The sequence below is a fragment of the Penicillium cosmopolitanum genome (genome assembly GCF_028827165.1).
Source record: "Penicillium cosmopolitanum strain IBT 29677 chromosome Unknown utg000006l:49.0-5199605.0:1.0-5204138.0, whole genome shotgun sequence".
Classification (NCBI taxonomy): Eukaryota; Fungi; Ascomycota; class Eurotiomycetes; order Eurotiales; family Aspergillaceae; genus Penicillium; species Penicillium cosmopolitanum.
In genome coordinates, this window is record NW_026622676.1 from 2,054,653 (window position 1) to 2,074,166 (window position 19,514).

A 19,514-nucleotide genomic window follows, 5' to 3' on the forward strand; every position below is an offset into this window, starting at 1 on the left:
GTAATCAATCATCACTTAGAAAAGGCAAGTGCGGGCTGACTCGTCTTTCTGCTTCTCTTTCTGTTTCCGTTATACCGTTGCGCGATCGAAAGCTTGTCGTGCACCTAGCGCCACAGTCTCAGTTCATCTTGTACAGTAAGTAATACCGAGTAGCCCTGTCAGAGATGGGCTAGATGGCCAGCAACTCGAATATTTAGACCAGCCTCGGCGACAAAAAACAAGAAAATGGTCACGTCATGGACTTGGGGTTGCGCCCGCCTGTGGCCCACCATCTTATTGGAGGGCGGGCGGTGATGAATCACGATGTGTATTGTACGCTGTGTATATTGTGCTGTCGATCGTTTAATACTTCCATGAATATTCTGTAGTAAAAAGTAAAAAGTAGAAGGAAAAAGTAAAAGGGAAGAGTTCTAGTTATGCTGGTCAACTGGATGTGTTCATAAAATGAATCCGGGTGCAATTATCGCGTTGTCGTATCGGCAGAACGTTGCCGGGGCCAGTTTGTACTGGTAGTGCATTCCCGGTTATACGCATTACTTTCCTTATGCACCCCGCCAAGACGTGAAACAGCAGTTCCATCCTCCCCAATTTCAATGGACACTGGATAAATTATTAAATTATTAAATTATCCAAATCATGATGATTCAATAAAGTCATGATCTACTACTAGTACCCTGTTCCTGCACTATTGGAAAGGGGGGGAAACGGGGGCCCAACAGGGTACGGCCGTGAGTAAAAGGAGCAATTGTGTGAATAAGAGTGCCCAGGTGGAAAGGTGAGTGGCCGGAAGTCCAGTCCATTCGGATATACGTCAGACAAAGTCTCCGAGCGCCGAGTGGAAGCTCCGTCCTCCGTGAACTTTGCTCTCTAATGCCGAGTCTTCCAGGCTGATTGATCCCCACCCTCTCGATAGAGTAATCAGAAAGAATAAAATACCGTTACCAACGAAACGCATGAAAAATCAATGCAAAAAAAAAAAAAGAAAAAAAAAAAACCCGGCCCTGTGATCACCAAGCAGGTGGATCCTGCATAGACATGGTCTATGATTTGATCCCTGATCGAGTGCTGTTTCTAACTTGTATGTACGATATGCTCTTAAATCCCTCGAATACAGAGCCCAGCTAAAAAGGGACCCTCCCCCCCCCCCTTCTTCCAATCTTCCCCCCTCCTGGAAAACATGACTAGTATATGACCACCTTGCAACCTTCAAATTCTAAAGCTCGGAAATCCTGAAACTCCCTACCACATCTTTCTTCAAAGTCAATTCCCATCCATCTGATTTGATGGTTACAATACGACATCGTCATTAGATCATCGACTGGTTGACGTCGATCATTTGCTACTGCCCGGATCAGGAAGTATAGCTCGGAAGTCACAAAAGAAAAAAAAAGAAAAAGAAGGACACACAAAATCTTCTTTTACTCCTTTTTGCTTTCTATTCTCGCCGATTCCTTTCCCTATCACCTCAATATACACATACACACATCATGGCAGCTCGCCAATCAACGCCAGACTCGCATTCCGACAACGTGCGCAAACGTGTCTGTAAAGCATGCGATCGTTGTCGTCTGAAGAAATCCAAGGTATGTTCCAAAATGAATAAGGAATATGAATATAGACATGGACATGGTCCAGGTCAGTCGTCACAAAGTAAAGACTGACCAGAAAAAGTGCGATGGATCAAGCCCATGTTCGCGCTGTCGAGCAGATAACGCAGTTTGCGTATTCGGCGAGCGAAAGAAGGCCCACGATAAAGTGTATCCAAAGGGGTAAGCTGCGCCACCTTGATAAAACGTCATTTGTGCGATCTATAAAAAGCTAACCCTCCATTTACCATTTCAGATACGTTGAGATGCTCGAACAACAACAAGCCTGGCTAGTCAACGGCCTCCAAGAACTCTACCGCCGCACTCTCGACGGTGAGGGATGGCCCGGCGATGCCCTCAAGACCGAGCCCAACGGCCACCCGCTTACCCACGACCTGCTTACTCGCCTTGGCGCCCTGGACCACACAAAGGGCGAACATTTCGAAGAAAACCCCGACGCCATGCAGCAAGATCTATGGCGCAACGGGATGCAGCGCCAGGAATCATCCGACGGGTCATCAGAGGCTCATTCGCCCATCGCTCGCTCCCGATACTCATCCGATGCCTTCTCGCAATCCCAACAGACCATGCCCCCAACGCCGCCGGCTTATAGCCCCTCGACCCGTGCGCATGTCAAGCCTGAACCTCTCCCTATCAACGCCCAGCCACAAACACCCGTGCAGGCGCAGAATCAACAATATGCGCTGTCCATGCAGGGTGTTGTGAATCCGCTAGCGTTGCAAGGCCCCCCGCAATGGAACAATAATAGTGGTTTCAATCCCTTTGATGAGATGGATCTCATGAGTACGGCCGATTATTCAAATATGAAGTTCGAAGAGCAGAGCATGCAGTCGCCGATGTTTAATCAAATGCCGATGAACTGCGTTGGTGGGGATTATGATGACTTCAATCAGTTCCTTAATCCCAATCCGACGGAGATTACTTCGATCTGAGCTTGAGCTTGAGCTTGAGCTTGCTCATGCTCATGCTCGTGCTCTTTCTTCCTTTGGAAAATCAACCTTAACGCCGTATGACGTGATGCATGTACACTATACATGTTCCTTTTCTTCTTCTGGTGTGGTGTTTTGTCTTTACGTTTACCCTCTTCTTGTGTCTGTTCAATCTTCTCTTCTCCTCCTTTTTTTTTTTTTGCGATATGGGGCTATTATCCCCAGCCTTTTCTCGGATTCGAGAGCGATTGGAATACCTAATCATCCCTGTACAGTCTTTGGGGGCTTTTTTTCTATTTTTTGGGTGGGGGGGTTTATTTCTGGAGTTTCAAAACGGTTTCGTGTGTGGCGTCCCTTCTTTTCTTCTTTAATTTTCTTCCAATACAACTTTTTTTTCCTTCTGGAATATTGACGATCACTCCTACTACTACCCCTGTTACACCATCTTGATCTCTTGCGCCCGGTTCTGAATTCTGAATCTGCAGGGCTGGCAACGTTGTACTGAACCGGAGTTTGGGTGCCGCTTGGGGGGCTCCACTTTCGAACTGACAAATGCAGCTTCCAGAATGATTCATGTTCTGTCAGCGCGGAGATAGCAATCGTTCAGGCCGGCCGAGCTGCAGTGCATCATATTTTTAATGATTAATGATTAATGATTAAACTTCCAACTCCGATTGATTATACGAACTGATTTTCTTGGGTGGATTTGACTTTTGACTTTTTGACCTTTGACCTTTTTTGGGGATTACATCGTTTACGGTGTATGTATGCATCGGAGCGATAGTCCATCCGCATCAATTATCCCTTTTCTCTCCTCGTACCTAGACCTGTTCCTTCGTGCATGCAATCGAATCCACCTTGAGTCAGCGGAATCTACCAGAGTGGAACCTACAAGCACGAGCTCCACACCTCCTTTTTTTTTCTTGTCTCCGTCCGGGCCTTACAAGACTTACATGAGCGAGTCCGCGGACGCGGACGAAAAAAAACGGAGTCTCGAAAAATCTAAAATTCAATAAGTCGCCGAACAGCCGACATACCGAATCGGGCCCCATGCTCCGCGGAGCAAGTCTTTGATTCGTGAAGTCCGGGATTCGATTTTCCGCAACTGGTTACTTCCACTAACATACGAACACATTATTAGTAGAAGTTTAAGGCTCATGTAGGAGCGGTTATGGTGGTGGTGGTGGTGGTGTAAATTAGAGCTAGAGCTTCTATGGTGAGCATTTCTGAGTCTGACATACAGTATGTACGAGTAAACAAACACGTTTTTCCTTTCCTTTTCCTTTTAAAGTATTTGTTACGTCGTGATACATACGCGTATACGACAGAGCAAAAATACAAACTTGAACGCAAATGTAAACTGTGGTTTCAACCTAAACTTTTAATCTTGATGCCTTCTTCTAGAAGTATTGGCGGAGGCATTGCTCTAGGCGGTTTCTAGGCGCCCAGGCCAGGGGCACAAACACAGCCCCATCGCTGGTTCATTCACCGTCCAGCGAAATTAGTACAACATACTACTCGTATGTATGTATGTATGCCCGGCAACAATGGAGGGGTCAAGTCCGGGGTAGGATATTCCTTCGGTCACCGGAACCCCGTTCTCTCCGAGACGGATGCCGCCCTGCCTTAAACCCGGGGGGACACATGTCATTTTTTCTATGTAAGGCTGTACGTATGCATCTGCGGTGTTTTGGACGTTTATACTCCGCTCCGAACTCTGTAATTAAAGGACTATCCTAGCCTCGCTGGGGTAAGGATGCGGCCAAGAACATAAAGGGCCCCCAGCTGATCGCCGAGTGTAGAGTTTGATGTACATGACCCCGTGGATGTCGGCCGCCGTCGTTCCTGGTTCCGCTCCGCTTATGCAGCTGTCATTTGATGCCTGGGGAATCTGGGATGATTTAAAGGTTAGTTAGTTAGCTTGAGGCTGGACTGCCTCAGGCGCGTGGAGATTCACGTCCAAGTCCAACGTCACGGGGAGATCAAACCCTAACCAAAACAAATCCAATTAAAGAAAAATTCCTGTGGCACCACCTAATCTACTGGTACCTTTTCCTACTATTTATTCGTGTTTAGGCTAAACATGGCCCTGGGCCCCCCCATCTCACCTACAGTAGCCGCCTCCCAGCTTCAATTTAACCCCGGTGGGCGATTCCGTCCCATTGCGGGGTTCCAACGTCATGACAGGCCCTTAAACTCCCCATCCCACCAAGAACCGCCTATCCCTTGTAGTCCCCAACACATTCACACCATCCATCCATCACACACAACACACAATGTCCGCCCCGAACAAGCAGAATTCACCTTCCTGCCCCTCGGCGCGATTATTCAAGAGTTCCGCGTCGGCGGGAAGAATATCGTTCTCGGCTTCCCCACGCAGGACCACTACGTCAAGTACAACACCCCGCACTATGGCGCCACGATCGGACGCGTCGCCAACCGCATCAAAAATGGCCACATAGATGTCCTCAATGGACGCGAGTATCAGCTCAATCAGAATAACGGCCCCAATGCCCTGCACGGAGGCCCGACTGGTTGGGGAAAGCGTGTCTTCGATGGCCCGCATACTGTTCAGCGCCATGGCCGTGACGCCCTCCTGTTCAAGTATCGCTGCCAGGATGCTGAGGAGGGGTACCCTGGTACTGTCGAGGTGCGTGTCTGGTACACTGCCAGCAAGGAGGGTGAGGCGAAGACCGTTTTGACGGCTGAGTATGAGGTGGAGTTTGTTGGTGATGAATGTGAGGAGACGGTTGTCAATATCACCAACCATAGGTATGTATACGTTGCATATTCTGCCCCGCTCGTCTTGGTAGCACCCTGGCTGGCTGGCTAGCTAGCTAGCCAGTCAAGACTGGACTCCTCTACAAACAACCATTTATCTTCTATCCTCGATGACGATACTTACCCACCCCATTAAAGCTACTTCAACATCGGCGCCGGCCCAACCATCGACGGCACAACCGCCCAACTATCCACAACCGACTACCTCCCCTCGACTCAACCGGCATCCCTGAGGGCAACATCACCAAATTCCCCCGAGACGTAACCAAGCCCTTCACACTCGAAGCAGTCGGAGCCCATATCGACGACGTCTTCATAATGGAAACAGACCCTACAAAGATCCCACTCGACACACGCGGTCTGCCCCTTCGCCAACTTGCCCAGTTCAGCAACGCCGGTACGGGCCTGCATCTGGAAGTGCACAGTACCGAGCCTGCGTTCCAGTTTTACACGGGTAAGTATATCAATGTGCCCTCGATTGATGGCGCTGCGCCGCATACCGAGGGCGCGGGCTTCTGCGTTGAACCGAGTCGCTTTGTTAATGCTATTAATGAGCCTGAGTGGAGGAATATGGTGCTTTTGAAGAAGGGGCAGGTCTTTGGTTGTAAGAATGTTTATAAGGCGTGGAAGGATTAGAGTTGGATCGCGTCGCAGTTCATTGCATTGAATGTGGATATACTACATAACCTATGTATGTACTGTATGTACTAAGGGTCTAGGCCGAGAATTAACCGAGTCATGATCGGTCGTGAATCTAGAATTCATCCTTTTGTGTGACGATTTCTTGTTTTAGGGAAGGAAGGGGTCTCGCTCGCCTTTGTGGAGCATTCTTCTGTTACAGTAGAAAAAAAACTCTTTTTTTGTGAATAATAATGTATGTATGAGTGATTCCTCTTGCGTCTTAATATGCAGCAATGATGTATACAGTGTTGCCACCGACAAGTTTCACTAATTACATAGTACTATACAGTATGTGCTACGAGAGAGCTTAAAGATGCCGAGGCACGATTCCGTGGATGGGTCCCGACGGTTCAAAAACGCTGCCGAGTATCGGGAGCCGAAAAGTGCCCTGGGCTCTGTTATCTCCGTGACAGCCCAAGTACGAGTTACCCGATCCGCGGCTTCTCGGCAGCTTTTCTGCGAGCCATTCCCAGACCGACTTGGCGATTCGGAGGGTCCGCTCCACTTGCGGCCGATCTTGGGTGTAGTGTACATCCATAGTGTACATCCATACATACGCTATGTACGGCGGTGGAAAGAGTTCGACCGCTGACAAACCCTAATCTGGAAAAGGTGATTTTGTTTCTTGTTTTGGCTAATTTTTGACCCTGTACGCTGGGCCCATGCTAGTTCACACTCATTTGGACATGGGGATCATACGATAGTCGGTCGGGTCCGATAGTGTACATTTGAAATATACTTGTACATTTAGCTGCATTGTGTAGGTACGAATGTAGTATGGTCTTGTACATTGTTCACCATAATCCTGCTGACACGATACGCCTTCTACGCAAAGGCTACCCGATCCGGACAGACAGAACAGACAGGACCCGATCTATTCTCGTTGCTTAAACTCTAGCAGGGGTTCCTTGGTATACTTTTCTGGTAAGGTCCCTGGCCCACAGGCTACTTTAAGTTAGAAAATTATAGTAAATGGATATAGGAGCAGAACCTGCTTTGCTGTGGTACTCGTGGAAGCCCTGGAGTGTAAGTGGCTTCTGTTCGTTCAGCGTTGAAGAAAGGCCCCACTCCCACACACAAACTTGCTCAGTCCGCCCTGGATGGAACTACTATAGGGCGGAATATATAATCCATCAACTCTAGAAGGAAACAGACTAAGCCCAAAAGAAAATCAAAAATCGCTCGATGGAGCCATTATTACATACACTTGTACCGTACGAACGGGGTATCAGATCGGGTCTGTGCCGTTTGCCGTTTGCCGTCTGCCGTTTTCCGGAGGTTAAGTTGTCCCTGTCCCGCCCAGGCGGTTTGGAATTGTATAGTCTTTCCTGACGTGGTAGTTTGTGGGTTCCTTCTTGGTTTTCTAGAACGTGGGATAGAACGATAGAACGGGGGGGGGGGGCATAGAACGGGTCGGGATCGGAGCTATTCTCCCGTGTCCGTGTCGTGTGCGTGGCTGGGGCTGAAAATGCCTACTATTCATCTTGTACGTAGTCCCGAACCTTCTTTTCATTGCGCTATTTAGTCTGGCAGGCCCGTTATGGATGCTTGGCGTGAATAGTGTATTATTTTATGCTGAGATCGACCGATCGGCCCGGAGCTATTTTACTTTACCACCCAAATGAATAGTGCGGGCGCTTGGACTCGCACTATAGCCTTGTTATTGTTTCATGTCCGTAGAATAGAAAGAATGCGGAGAACGGAACACCGTATGTATGTACATCCGTTGAGGCTGGGCTGAGGCTGAGGCTTTTTCTGTCTGAAACTGCTAGCTTATTCTTGGCTGGGTCTATTGAATAGCGTGGTCTTGCCGCTTGTTTCTGGTTAGATCTCTTATCTCTGGATACTGTGGAGTCAGCGCCGCCACAGGGTTTTTACATTCCGAGCAGACGGAACACGGGTATACGGAATTGTGTACATCCGAAGCCGTTCTCGAGAAGTATGAGATTCCAGATGGAATATGGATTAAGGCTATAGTTTCTAGAAGGTAGTGCGTAATTCTATTGATTGCTAACCTTAAATCAAGTAGTCATAGAGTGATGTAGAGAAGGTTGCATAAAAAGCATAAAGTCGCATGTATAAATTGTACTAACTTGTGATCGCAAGATTCAATGAAGTGGACTCTCTGTAGGTAATTCAGAATGCATGGTAAAGGTACTTTAGCCAGGAATTTATATCAACAGATATACAGCTCGATGGATGTGAGTCAGGTCAACGCATCTGCTAGACATAACAAGCCTCGCCGGTTCACTTGTGCCTAATAGTAATACTTGATAATATAGTTGAGCAAAGTTTGATGAATACTAGTATTCAGTACTAGTATTACTATCATGATCTGACTCTTTTGCCTACTAGTAGTATATACATATACAAGTTCGGCTAAGACCTTGGTTCTGCGCCTTGCAGCATGTGTCTCTTTTCTTTGCAAACATCTTCGTTTTTGCTTTGTGGCGCTCATTGATGCTCTATAGATACCCTCTTTTTGTTCTGCTTTATCAACTTCCTCTCTCTTGTTTTGAGGATCTCCAGGCTTTTCCTTTGTGACCAGTGCTGCTTTGCTTTGCAATATCTTGGTTGGCTCTACTAACATAATTGCAGGATCCATACTAGTAGATACTACCTATAAATACTATAGCCAGAAACTCAAATATAGACTACAGTATTCAACTAAATACTTGCTGGATGAGTGCAGATCCGGTTTGAACCATTGTGATGACGAGAATGTTGTTATGATTACACCGATTAAGTGACCCCAGCAGTGACACTCCCATTAGGTCACTGGGTGCCATCAACTTCCCCATCAAAGTTCAAGGTACCCGTTCCTTCGGCAGGAACCAGCAGCGTCACTGATTACCCCCTCACCATCACACCTTCCTTCTCAATCATCATACCTACCTCACCATTACCCGTGACTTCCCATCTTGAACAACACCAACATCAACGTCAACAAACAATCTCTATGTGTTTTTGTTCAACCACGACGTCTTCCCACTCCTCATTTCTTGACATTGTCAGGAACATAAGATCTGGGAAACCTCACACATCACGCCGTGCAACTGCCCTTTCACTTCGTTATTACTTCTCCGGTGTCGAGGGGTCTTGCTGGACAGCGTCAGTAAACGATCATCCTCCAGAAAAACAGTTTCTCTAACATGTCAACTGGCAGCCAAACAATCACTCCCATTGGCGACCACACACTCGGAGACTGCTCAATCGGCTACGGTTACGTTCACAACTCTGCCGCAATCTCATCTCCCACAGACAACCTGGCCTGAGAGTAGGCTGTCTGAAACCCAACAGGGGACTACCACCTCACCAAAATGCTAGTCATCAACTCAATCGAACAAGAACGTCCTTTCAATATTCAGCCCCTTATGAAACGAGGCAATTGGGCGGACAAGAATCGCGGTGTCGTTTTGGTCTTCGTCATCGTCTTCATTGTTTTTCTCGGCCTTGTCTCCCTAGTAGCCTATCGTCGGTGGATGAATCGAAAGGCCGATAAGGAGTCATACGAGACTACGGTTTAATCGGATCGGAGCTAAGGAATCATAAAATATCTGATCTGATGCAGGAATGGGGACTACTATCAACATCAACGGTCATCTCTCCTGTGAAGTGCGAATGGGGTATGGTGGGCTCATTTAAATCGCCCGCCAGTTATTGCGTGAATCGCGGAGATTTATAGTGGCACTCTCATTCCTCCTGTTCTTCTCACCATGTTTTTGAGCCCTGCTACTTAATGTTACAGTAGCTACACCCATTGCTTCACGTACAAGTATGTCTCCTTTGCATCTTTACTACTTAATACTATAATGATGGGTTTCTTATGTGGAGTAGTCATTTCCAGGGCTCAAATGATCCACAGATGCATACGATATTGTGGAGAGCCGCAAGGCTCCCAGGTGCTGCCTTAGGGTAACCTAGTCTACGAGTAGCAAGATTTGCCGTCTGCGAAAGCATATTTGAGCTCACAATTTTCCCCATTTCAAAGCCACTTTAAAAATCAACCCTCCAAAAAATAGCACAAAGGGGGAAAAAAACAAGCATGAGAATCCACCACCTACTCGCCGTGGCCTTGCTACCACTAGCATCCGCAACCACCTCAGCCTCATCCTCATCCTCAACCGCTACCTCAGAACAAGAACAACATTTCACAATAAACTATGGCGGCAGCCACCAAACCCTCGACCTAATGCGCTCCATCGCCTCCGCCAAAAAAGCCAACGACCCCATCGCAACAGACCTAGCCCAAAAACTCCGCGATCTTCGCGCTCAGCCCGTGAAGAAATTTCCCTACAACGTCGTCTGCGAAACATCAACAGATATCAGCGCCGAGATCTACCCGCTGGACCCGAGTAATCTCCACCCGCAGATCGCATGGGCTGCGGCTGAGATTGAGGCTCTGTTTACGGGTCAGCCGTATCCGGGTGATTATAATATGCCTAAGCATCCGGATGGATTTCGTGTTGTGCGGGCGGATCTTGATCAGTTACCCAGTACGATTAGGGGGTGGATTGAGGGCCATCCTGGGCAGAAGTCGTTTTGCGTGGTTGATGGGGTGGTGTTTTTTTGCGCCAGGGGTTATTTTGGAGATGTTGGGGTTGTTTGCTGGGGAGGGGGAGAGGGAGTGTAAAGGTATGTGATTGCTTATTTTCTCTTTGATGTGAATTTTCCAGTGCTAATTGCCATTGCCAATCAGGTGAATTTCCCACAGACCCTGAGGTGTATTTGAGCCATAAAGGTGAGGATATCATCTTCACTGCTCATCTGTTGGGAAGTGCGGAGATTGGAACCAATTTGTTTTTCAAGGCCGTTGCACGGAAACAGGTCAAGGAGGATGTACAGGGTGAGGAGAACCCTAATAATGGATGGATTGGCGTGGATTATCACCAACACCCGGATGGGACACGGGATAGCAGTGGTTATCAGTTAGGACCTAACGGGCGTGACGGAAAACCTACTAAGGACGAGCTTTGATCTAGATGACGGTTCTACTCCATGCACTGAGGCATGATTGGACTGTCGAAATGCAGGCAAAAGATTTTTGTACTAGGTAGCGACTATTACTAGTACTATATCAAGGTTACTAGCTTGAGACTGCTATAGCTTGAGCTGAGTAAATGGAACTATCATATGTATAGCTGAACTGATACAGGGAGAATCGAAATCAGTTTCACCACTTTTTTTCTCTTAGGCTCTTTTTCTTCGAAACCTCAAAATGTACTCTAAAGCTAGGTATTTTGGAAGCTATCTAAATCAAGATGTCACTATATGAAATAAGGATGGGATTTATAGCAAAGGCTGAGTGCTCGTGCTGCAGGTGGAACTAAAAAATGGGGTTTGATAAAAATAAGGTAGTAACACTACTTAAATGATAGCACTGAGGAAGGTTAAGACAGCAAGAACTACCGTTGTGATCGCAAGTGCGTATGATCCTGCTGTCAAGCCCGCTTCAAAGTCCTGTAAAATCGCAGTTGTAATAGCAACAACGCAAGCACTGAGGAAGAGACTCGCCATGACAAGAAACATAAGATAGCGTGTGTGCCAGCCTTCAATCAACTCAAATCCATATATTACCTGGCCATAGGGACTCGTTGCATCACACCCGGTATCCAACGCAAGAGAACTATAGAGCAAAATCAGATGGCAGGCATTGAATAGGAAAAGGTATAGCGTCTCATACCTATAAGAAGTCACAAAATTTCCAGCTTCGAGAAATTCAAGGTCATCTGTTTGAATTCCGGTTTGCCAATAGCACTTTACCATTGCCGGAAGCCACTGATATACATCTTTCCGTAATTTTAACTTTCTGGAATGCTGGATAGAACAGTAGAGTTTGCTTTCTATTTCATCCCAGGCTGAATTAGGGCAATCCATACCGTCGGCGTGACTTTCCCCCATGATATCCACTCCGCATTCCCATACGTCTGTGACTGGGGCGGAGTGCTGGATGGCGTTCTGTATGTCTGCTATTCTGGTGTCGTAATCAAAGTCTCTAACATACACAGAGATTTCTTCGGTGGTTTTGTCATACTTGGCGCACCGGAACTAGGACATTCGTCAGAGCCATTAATCGGTGCGGATCAAGACACACCTCACCATAACTTCTCTGACTTCCACGACAGAAAAAAGGGAATGCCGTTTCCACCAACTACACTGTTTGCGCAGTTCCGTAATTCCGAGCACGTAGCCTGTCTTTTCGATATTTATATCTTTGGCAATCCATCTTTTCCCCTTCTTCATGCAAATCCATATACACTTTGTATGACCTTCGTGATTCTTTTTCAGGCAGTAGTCATGGATGGTGCTTGGCCGTCCATTCCCAAAAGGCGACGAGCCGTTTGAGGCGCTTGCTTGTGTATTTGAAGAGGTTTTCGGTAAGACTTCTGACGATTGGAGACTCGGTGAGGGGGCTTGCTTCGAAGATTGCATAATTCAGGCAAGCCGAAAAGATGAATATTGGAAGAAAGATGTCCGGATGTGTTAAGCGTACGTCCTTGAGATCAAGTCTTATTTAAAGTTAAATTGTGCTAGTGAGGCTCTTTGAAATATTACATTGCAAGGCTGCAGTCAGGCAGCTATGCATACGACTCTGGTTGGGCGCTAAGTAAAACATCATTTGATCTGATATGATAAACAATTAAGAATGGATTTGACCTTTACTCCATTGCTAGTAATAGATCTATCTGGCACTACCCCCTGGAATTCAGCTAATCGGTAGAAAGTTATCCTAGACACACTAAAGACCGCAAAGGACTGATACAAGAGTTATCGTGATGTTGTTATCACGACTGTAAAGGGAATCTGGAAAGACTCGCCGAATAGCGTATTTTGAAATAGGAGTCGAGAAAGACATTGTTTATGTAAAGTGGTGACGTTTATTCCGATGCACCCTATGAGATTTCCCGCATGCGGTATCTTGCGCTCCTATCTGTTCCATCTGCCGAGTTGAACCAGAATGGGACTATCGCAAAACGTATCTGCAGAAGCCCGAGCACGGCCGGGTTGCTTATTCTGATGCACCAACCCCCCAAAAATAAGAAAAATTCCAGATGAATTTTATCACTATATTATACCACTGCCAGATAATAATAATAATATCTCAAACTTGAATTGACAAAACACCCCAGAATTATAGAATACACGTGACCCATCTCTCCCATCTCCGATTCTCCCCGACCCCGCGCGGGGAGATTCAAAAGTGCAGTCATCGCAGATCTCCCCCACCTTAAGTTCACGCAACATTCAAATCAATTCCAACACAATGGCAGCTACATACGGTGATATCAGGCATCTACTGCCGGGCAACTACAAGCGCCAAATTACCGACTGGCTAGAGGAGGACTGTCCCAGCCTGGACTATGGCGGTTTCGTTGTCGGCGAGTCAGAGGGTGAAGCTCGGTTACTGGGGAAGAGCAAGGTGAGTACTAACCAACCAACCGGCCACCAGACCAGACCGATATGGAAGGAAATCAAAATCCGGAGGTCCCCCATTATGAGTTGAGACCCAGGCTGATCTGTTATGCAATATGACTAGGGAATAATCGCCGGCATCCCCTTCGTCGATGAGGTTTTCTCACAACTTGGATGCGAGTACGTTTCCCCTCAAATTGAGTCTATATACCCTCAGCATGGGAAACAAACCTTCCAACTAACACGCAACAACAGAATCGAATGGCACATAAAAGAAGGCCAACCCCTCTCCCTAAACCCCCACCACCACTGCGCAACAGTCCGGGGCCCCGTCCGCAAAATCCTCCTCGGCGAACGCGTTGCCCTAAACATCCTCGCCCGCTGCTCAGGCATCGCATCAAAGAGCGCCTCCATGCTCTCCGCGCTCCGCGCACAAGGATGGCAGGGCACATTAGCCGGAACACGCAAGACAACACCCGGATTCCGCGTCGTTGAGAAGTACGGAATTCTCGTCGGTGGCGCGGACCCTCATCGTCATGATCTGAGCCATATGACCATGCTGAAGGATAATCACGTGTGGGCCTGTGCTAATAACCGCTCCGCGGCTGATGGGGGTGTCGATGTTGAGGGTGAAGGGCTTGATCCGAATTCGATTGAGTCTATTGCCGCGGCGATTCCGAGGGCTGTGCTTGCTGCGAAGAGTGCGGGTGGATTTGCGACTAAGGTTGAGGTTGAGTGTCGGAGTGTTGTGGAGGCGAATGCGGCTATTGGGGCTGGGGCTGATGTTATTATGTTGGATAATTTTACGCCCGAGGGGGTGCGGGAGGCGGCGAGGGTGCTTAAGGAGGAGTGGGCTGGGAAGGGGCGTGCGTTTTTGATTGAGGTTAGTGGTGGGTTGACGGAGGATAATGCTGCGGCTTATACATGCCCGGATGTGGATATTCTGTCGACCAGTTCTATTCACCAGGGAACTGGGATTGTGGATTTCTCGCTCAAGGTCTCGCTGCGGTAGATATCAACTTGAAGGTTATGTATATCAATTAGATGAATAGTGAAACGTGTATCCATGCAATAAAATGTATTTGAATAGAGATACAAGAGAAGAAGGGTAAGGAAAAATGTTGATCGGATCCAGTCCAGTCCAGTCCAGTCCAACGCCTCTCATGATCATCGTAATCCCGAACATCGCAAGACAGAGTGTAGGCAAGATGCAACAGAAAAGCGAACAAAAACGAAAAAAAGAAGGCTGATAAAGGGTATATAGTACACAAAGGCATTACTGCATCAACCTATTAATTCAAAACACAGTTCAGACTTCGATATCCACCGTAAAGCCCTCCCCTTCACTCGAGCTCGGGGCTTCATCGGAGGTCTGTGGGCGATTGCGTCCATTCTCCGTGATGGTCTTTTGGGAGCCAAGTCCAAGTCTGGTGCGCTCTCGTCGCAGTTGATCTTGGAGATTCTTGATATCGGCATCACGTTCTTCCAATCGCTTGCGTGCTCCATTGCGGTCGAGAAGGCGGCCTTCACGCTCGGCCTTAAGTCGCTTTTCTAGCTCATGCAGACGGTGGATCCATTTCTCGTTATCCCCTTCCCAATTTCCAGTCCCACCGCTACCGCGTGTGCGATGTGTCATTGCACCTACATTGTTGGTCAATGTGCTCGTCGACGAGGTGTGAGAGGGCTGCGGCAGGCCTGTGGAGTGGCGTGCGATGCTTCTATCAGAGCGTGGCTTCTCGCTGGTCCCCGATGTCGAGTTCTGGCGCGTCAACGAACGCTCAAGGTCCGCGGGGGAACCAATCGATGGAGATCGAGACCCAGAAGCCAGTACAGCCGCAGTGGCCGCAGAAGAAGATCCATGGGCACGAGAATTAGATTGGAGTAGGTTGATCTCTGCTTTCAAAAGTCGGTTTTCACCACGCAATTTGCTGACCTCGGGAGACGAACTTGAATGGCCACGTCCATTGCGCAGGTTCTTGACGGCTTCCTCGACCCGTTCGAGTCTCCGGACTCGTTGGGCAAAAGCGCTTTCAAGGTTGTGGTACTGCTTGGTCAAGTCATGCTCGATGCTTCTGGCGCGACCCTTGAAACCTGAAATCACCCCCTCGACAGTTTTAATGGCAAGCATTAGATTCCGGTTGAAACCAGGCCAGAAGAGGATATTGCCGATGACTTCCTGGCTTGGCAAGTTGCCATTGATCAAGCTGTTCGAATGAGCCCAATCGGGACCACAGAGCGCAGAAAGTCTCTTCCAGACAGTGAGGAACAATGTGTTGCGCTCACTAAGTTGGTCACGGAATTGCTGTTCGAGAGACGTGAATCGCTTGCGATCCTGGTTCCTAGCCATTTCTAGGTCCGTGATGCGAGAGTTGCTCTGGGTGATAGTCCGCGATGCTTGTTGATGGGACTTGAGTGATTGTTCAAATGATTGCTTGTCAGCCCTGCGAGCTTGTCGTTCACGTTCCAGGAGCTCAGAGAGTTTGCGGGACTCAAGTCCATGGCTTTCCAAAAGAGCATCCCGGTTACGGAGAACCGTCTCTTTCTCGTCCAGTTGTTGTCGTACGCTCTCCAACTCGAGCGCGGTGGATTCGAGTTCCTTTTGAAGCTTCATGATGTTGGAAATCAGACTTGTTCGACTGCCGCTGAGATCTCCCAGGGTTTCACGAAGATTATTCTCCAGATCCGTCAATCGTTCTCGCCAAGTGTTAGCCTCAATCTCTTGCGTTGAAAGGCTCTTCTTCAAACGTCGTGCCTCTTCTTTAGCTGACGACGCTTCCCGATTCAGTTCATTCATGATGCGCTGAACCTCTTGTTTCTCTTTGCTGCCGACGACCTCACGTTGATGCCTCTCGTCTGCCAGGCGTTGCTCGAGTTCCCTGGTCTTCTCCTTCTCACTATGCAGGCTTATGTGGTAGGTCTTCAACTCGGATTCCAGATCTCCAATGCGAATCTTATCGACTTCCTGCTCCTCCCGAAGGAAAGCAATCTCGTTCTGGCTGGACTCAATTTGCACCGTCAAGCGTTGCACCTTGGTATTGGCCTCGAACAAGCTCTTCTCAAGAGACTCGAACTCGCTGTTGGTTTCCTCCAACTCTTGCTGAACAGCCTTGTACCGCTCCAGGTTGTTCTGCGCATCCTCCTCGAGTCGAATGATGCCCTCGCTGGCCGAGCGCATCTCTGCCTGTAAGACCTTGAGGTTCTCATCCTGGTTTCGGAGGTCTTCGTTCAGACGTTGACACTCGACAATCTTCTGGTCCAGCTCCTCTCCAAGAGTATCCAGTTCTTCTTGAGCTTCTGCACGAAGATCTTGGAAGGCAGCATCGCGTTCATCTGCCATCTGAATTGCTTGATCACGCTCTTGTTGGAGATTTTGTATTTCCTCTTCCGCCTGGTCGACATCAGCCTGATAGGCCTTATCAAGAGCCTCGAGCTCTCCAACGTAATCATCTACTTGGGCTCGAATGGCCTGGTTATCGAGTTTGAGAGTCGACAATTGGTCGCGTAGTTGTCCATTTCGAGCCTCGAGCTCTTCGCGATCCATTTCTTCGCGGGACACCCCAGTGGCATCACTGGGCTCCGACATTGGTCGCCCATAGGCACGAGACGCAGAACGGTCAAATATGCTGTCTCCGGCCACAGATCGACCATCTCGTCGCTGGCCAAGTTTCAATTCTTCAATTTCCTGATAGAGGCGTTCCTTCTCACGGTTTCGAGATGTGAGCATCGAGGTTTGAGCGCTAACCTCTTTCCTAAGCTCTGCGTTTTCCTGTTTGAGAAGTTCAAGCTCCACCATCAAGGTACTGCTCGAGGTACTCATCAATGCACCGCGGTGGCCATCTCTGCTAGATTGTCGTGAAACGGTTGATTCGCCCCGTTCATACTGCCCTGACTTTGGAACACCCGTAGCTGTATAAATCTCGCTGCGAAGACGAATAGATTCGTCTCGGAGATTACGATTCTCCTCTTCGGCTTGTTCACGAGCAGCAGTCTCCGCTTCCAACATGTCTTTCCACATGTCCTAGAGTATAGTATGTCAGCTTGTTCTCGTATAAGTGTTGTGTGAAAACTGACCCTTTCTTCCCTTGCGCCTGCATCATCAGAGCCTCCTGTTCGATTCTCATTCAGAGACTTGACCATCTCTGCGAGACGTCGCTTTTCAGATTCTCTGGCCAAGCTCTCCGTTCTCAAGCGTTCGATCTCAATTTCATAGGTTTCAACTCGCTCGCGTAAGAAGACAATCTCTCCATCTTGAGCCGAGTCTCGGTCATCTTCTGACGCTTCGGGGTCATGATTGACCATGGAGTCCTTATCAGATTGTTGATCCTTCATCTGCTTTTCCAAGTCGCGAATCTTACGCCTCAAACCTTGATTATCTTTCTGAAGTTTCAGCTTGTCGGACTTGAGTTCAACATTCTCGGAAATCATTTCTTTGATGCCCTCCTCGGACCGCTTGTTGAGCGCTTCGTTGAGGAAATGGATTCGCATCTTCAAATCGAAGTTCTCCTTTGAGAGACGGTCAATGGTGCTGCTTTGTTCCTTCAGAGTCATATTACGGCCACTTCGACCGAATGCAGGGGTTGCAGCCCCCGCTCGTTTCTCAGGTGAAGGACCCGTGTTGCCATAGTCTTCGCGAAACTTTTGGACGAAGGTACTGGGTACTTGGATGCCCTTGATGCGCTCCGCAATCACCGTATCACTGGGGAAAGAGCTCTGGGGTTTAGCCTTGGGAGTAACAGGACCTCCTTCGTCGAAGCCAGTCTGTCTTGAAGATCGCGGCGAGCCTTCCTCTTCCAAGGTTTGCAGACCACCATCGGGAGGTCCAGTCGCATTGCGCCTGTCGAAAGGGTTCTCTTCGCTGTAGCCTGATACACCAGATGCCATGCTGCCAAGGCTGGTTGTTCGTGTGACATGAGCGCGACTTCCCGCATTGAGACTGCCCCAGTTCTCAGGGGTGGCGCCGCCGGATTGAAGGGCAAAATCAGCACCTAATGTCGCATCACTGTGTGTCGTTTCGGTGTTGTTGCTTGCGATCGAAGAGTGCGATAGTCGATTGGCGGACTGGCGGCTAGTTAGGTATTTAGGCCGACTTGATCTTCTGCTAGCAACACTACCGCTCTGGTCGCTGAATAGTCTAGATGGACCTGGCGAGATACTGCGAGAGCTTTGGCCGAGTTTTGAGGGTGTGAGCTGCGATTCGTTCTCGGCTTGGGACATTTGAGACCTGAAAGATGGTTCATCGTGGGTAAACTGAATGGCGTTGGGGGCGGGTTCGGATGAAAAATTCTGGTCATGGAAAGTACTCCGGTAAGTTGCAGCTGCTGAGGGTGAAGAAGCTAGCGAATCAAACGTCGACTCATTTTCTGTTTGTTGTGTATTGTAGGTCTGGGCATTATCAACATCCCGGCGTTCGCCCGCTTCAACAGGATCGGTTCGATCCTGCTCTGCATCCTGGTAGCTTTCTGATGGTGGGATGAAGGAAAATTGTGATGACTCGTTTTGTCCGTCTGTGTTGTTGGGATCGTGGCCACCACCAACCCCAACCAGATAAGTATCGTCGGCGCCAGCTGTTGGTCCAGCCGTGGCTACCTCAATTGTCGACGGTTCAGGTAGGAAGCTTGACTCCATGTCCATCAGCTTCCGACGCATCTCATTCTCCTCCATTAATGTTTGGTTGTTGACCCGTTCGTGATCGCCATTTTCGCTGGACAAGGGAATAGACTGCTGTCGTCGCGGTCGGTCAAGGGGGGGCAGCACACTGGTGTCATCGGGGTCTGGAAACGTCGTCGCTGTGAAGTCCAGCCCTTCTAAGTCTGGATCCGCGGTGTGCGCAGACATTGTCGTGGTGTCGTCTTGGGCATCGCGCGCATCGTGCGCTTCGTTGTTGGATGTTATCGAGTCGTCGATGGTACTCGGGGGGTGAACCCCCCCGCGCGTCCTCGGCCATGAAGTAGTCGGAAGCGCCAAAATCGGCATCCAGGGGCGATAGTTCGTCTGGGGTAAGGAATGCGCCAGACTCATGAGAAGAGGGGATGCGCACCGAGAGCGGGCCTGTGACGATCGGAGGTGTTGTGACTGGGGCCCTGGTCGACATGGTGACGGCGCC

At 48.7% G+C, this 19,514-nt stretch overlaps 6 protein-coding genes across 6 annotated transcripts; 5 read left to right on the top strand and 1 right to left on the bottom strand.

The window, feature by feature from the left end:
• Window positions 1-1,487: 1,487 nt before the first annotated feature.
• N7509_005313 (Zn(II)2Cys6 transcription factor domain-containing protein) lies at window positions 1,488-2,539 on the top strand (the record flags this gene model as incomplete). Its single annotated transcript, XM_056629950.1, has 3 exons — window positions 1,488-1,583; window positions 1,672-1,769; window positions 1,843-2,539. 3 exons carry the CDS (start codon window positions 1,488-1,490, stop codon window positions 2,537-2,539), a joined length of 891 nt encoding a protein of 296 aa, XP_056489252.1.
• Window positions 2,540-4,619: 2,080 nt separating this feature from the next.
• N7509_005314 (Glycoside hydrolase-type carbohydrate-binding subgroup) lies at window positions 4,620-5,953 on the top strand (the record flags this gene model as incomplete). Its single annotated transcript, XM_056629951.1, has 2 exons — window positions 4,620-5,345; window positions 5,456-5,953. The coding sequence occupies 2 exons, from the start codon at window positions 4,620-4,622 to the stop codon at window positions 5,951-5,953; spliced, it is 1,224 nt and encodes a 407-aa protein (XP_056489253.1).
• A 3,365-nt stretch (window positions 5,954-9,318) lies between these two features.
• On the top strand, window positions 9,319-9,525 carry N7509_005315 (uncharacterized protein; the record flags this gene model as incomplete). Its single annotated transcript, XM_056629952.1, has 1 exon — window positions 9,319-9,525. The coding sequence occupies one exon, from the start codon at window positions 9,319-9,321 to the stop codon at window positions 9,523-9,525; it is 207 nt and encodes a 68-aa protein (XP_056489254.1).
• Window positions 9,526-10,043: 518 nt separating this feature from the next.
• Window positions 10,044-10,975, top strand: N7509_005316 (uncharacterized protein; the record flags this gene model as incomplete). Its single annotated transcript, XM_056629953.1, is given in 3 exon segments — window positions 10,044-10,494; window positions 10,505-10,633; window positions 10,713-10,975. The coding sequence occupies 3 exon segments, from the start codon at window positions 10,044-10,046 to the stop codon at window positions 10,973-10,975; spliced, it is 843 nt and encodes a 280-aa protein (XP_056489255.1).
• Window positions 10,976-13,262: 2,287 nt separating this feature from the next.
• Window positions 13,263-14,423, top strand: N7509_005317 (nicotinate-nucleotide diphosphorylase (carboxylating); the record flags this gene model as incomplete). Its single annotated transcript, XM_056629954.1, has 3 exons — window positions 13,263-13,418; window positions 13,536-13,591; window positions 13,667-14,423. The coding sequence occupies 3 exons, from the start codon at window positions 13,263-13,265 to the stop codon at window positions 14,421-14,423; spliced, it is 969 nt and encodes a 322-aa protein (XP_056489256.1).
• A 297-nt stretch (window positions 14,424-14,720) lies between these two features.
• Window positions 14,721-19,429, bottom strand: N7509_005318 (putative anucleate primary sterigmata (ApsB); the record flags this gene model as incomplete). Its single annotated transcript, XM_056629955.1, has 2 exons — window positions 14,721-17,429; window positions 17,483-19,429. The coding sequence occupies 2 exons, from the start codon at window positions 19,427-19,429 to the stop codon at window positions 14,721-14,723; spliced, it is 4,656 nt and encodes a 1,551-aa protein (XP_056489257.1).
• Between the last annotated feature and the right edge of the window lie 85 nt (window positions 19,430-19,514).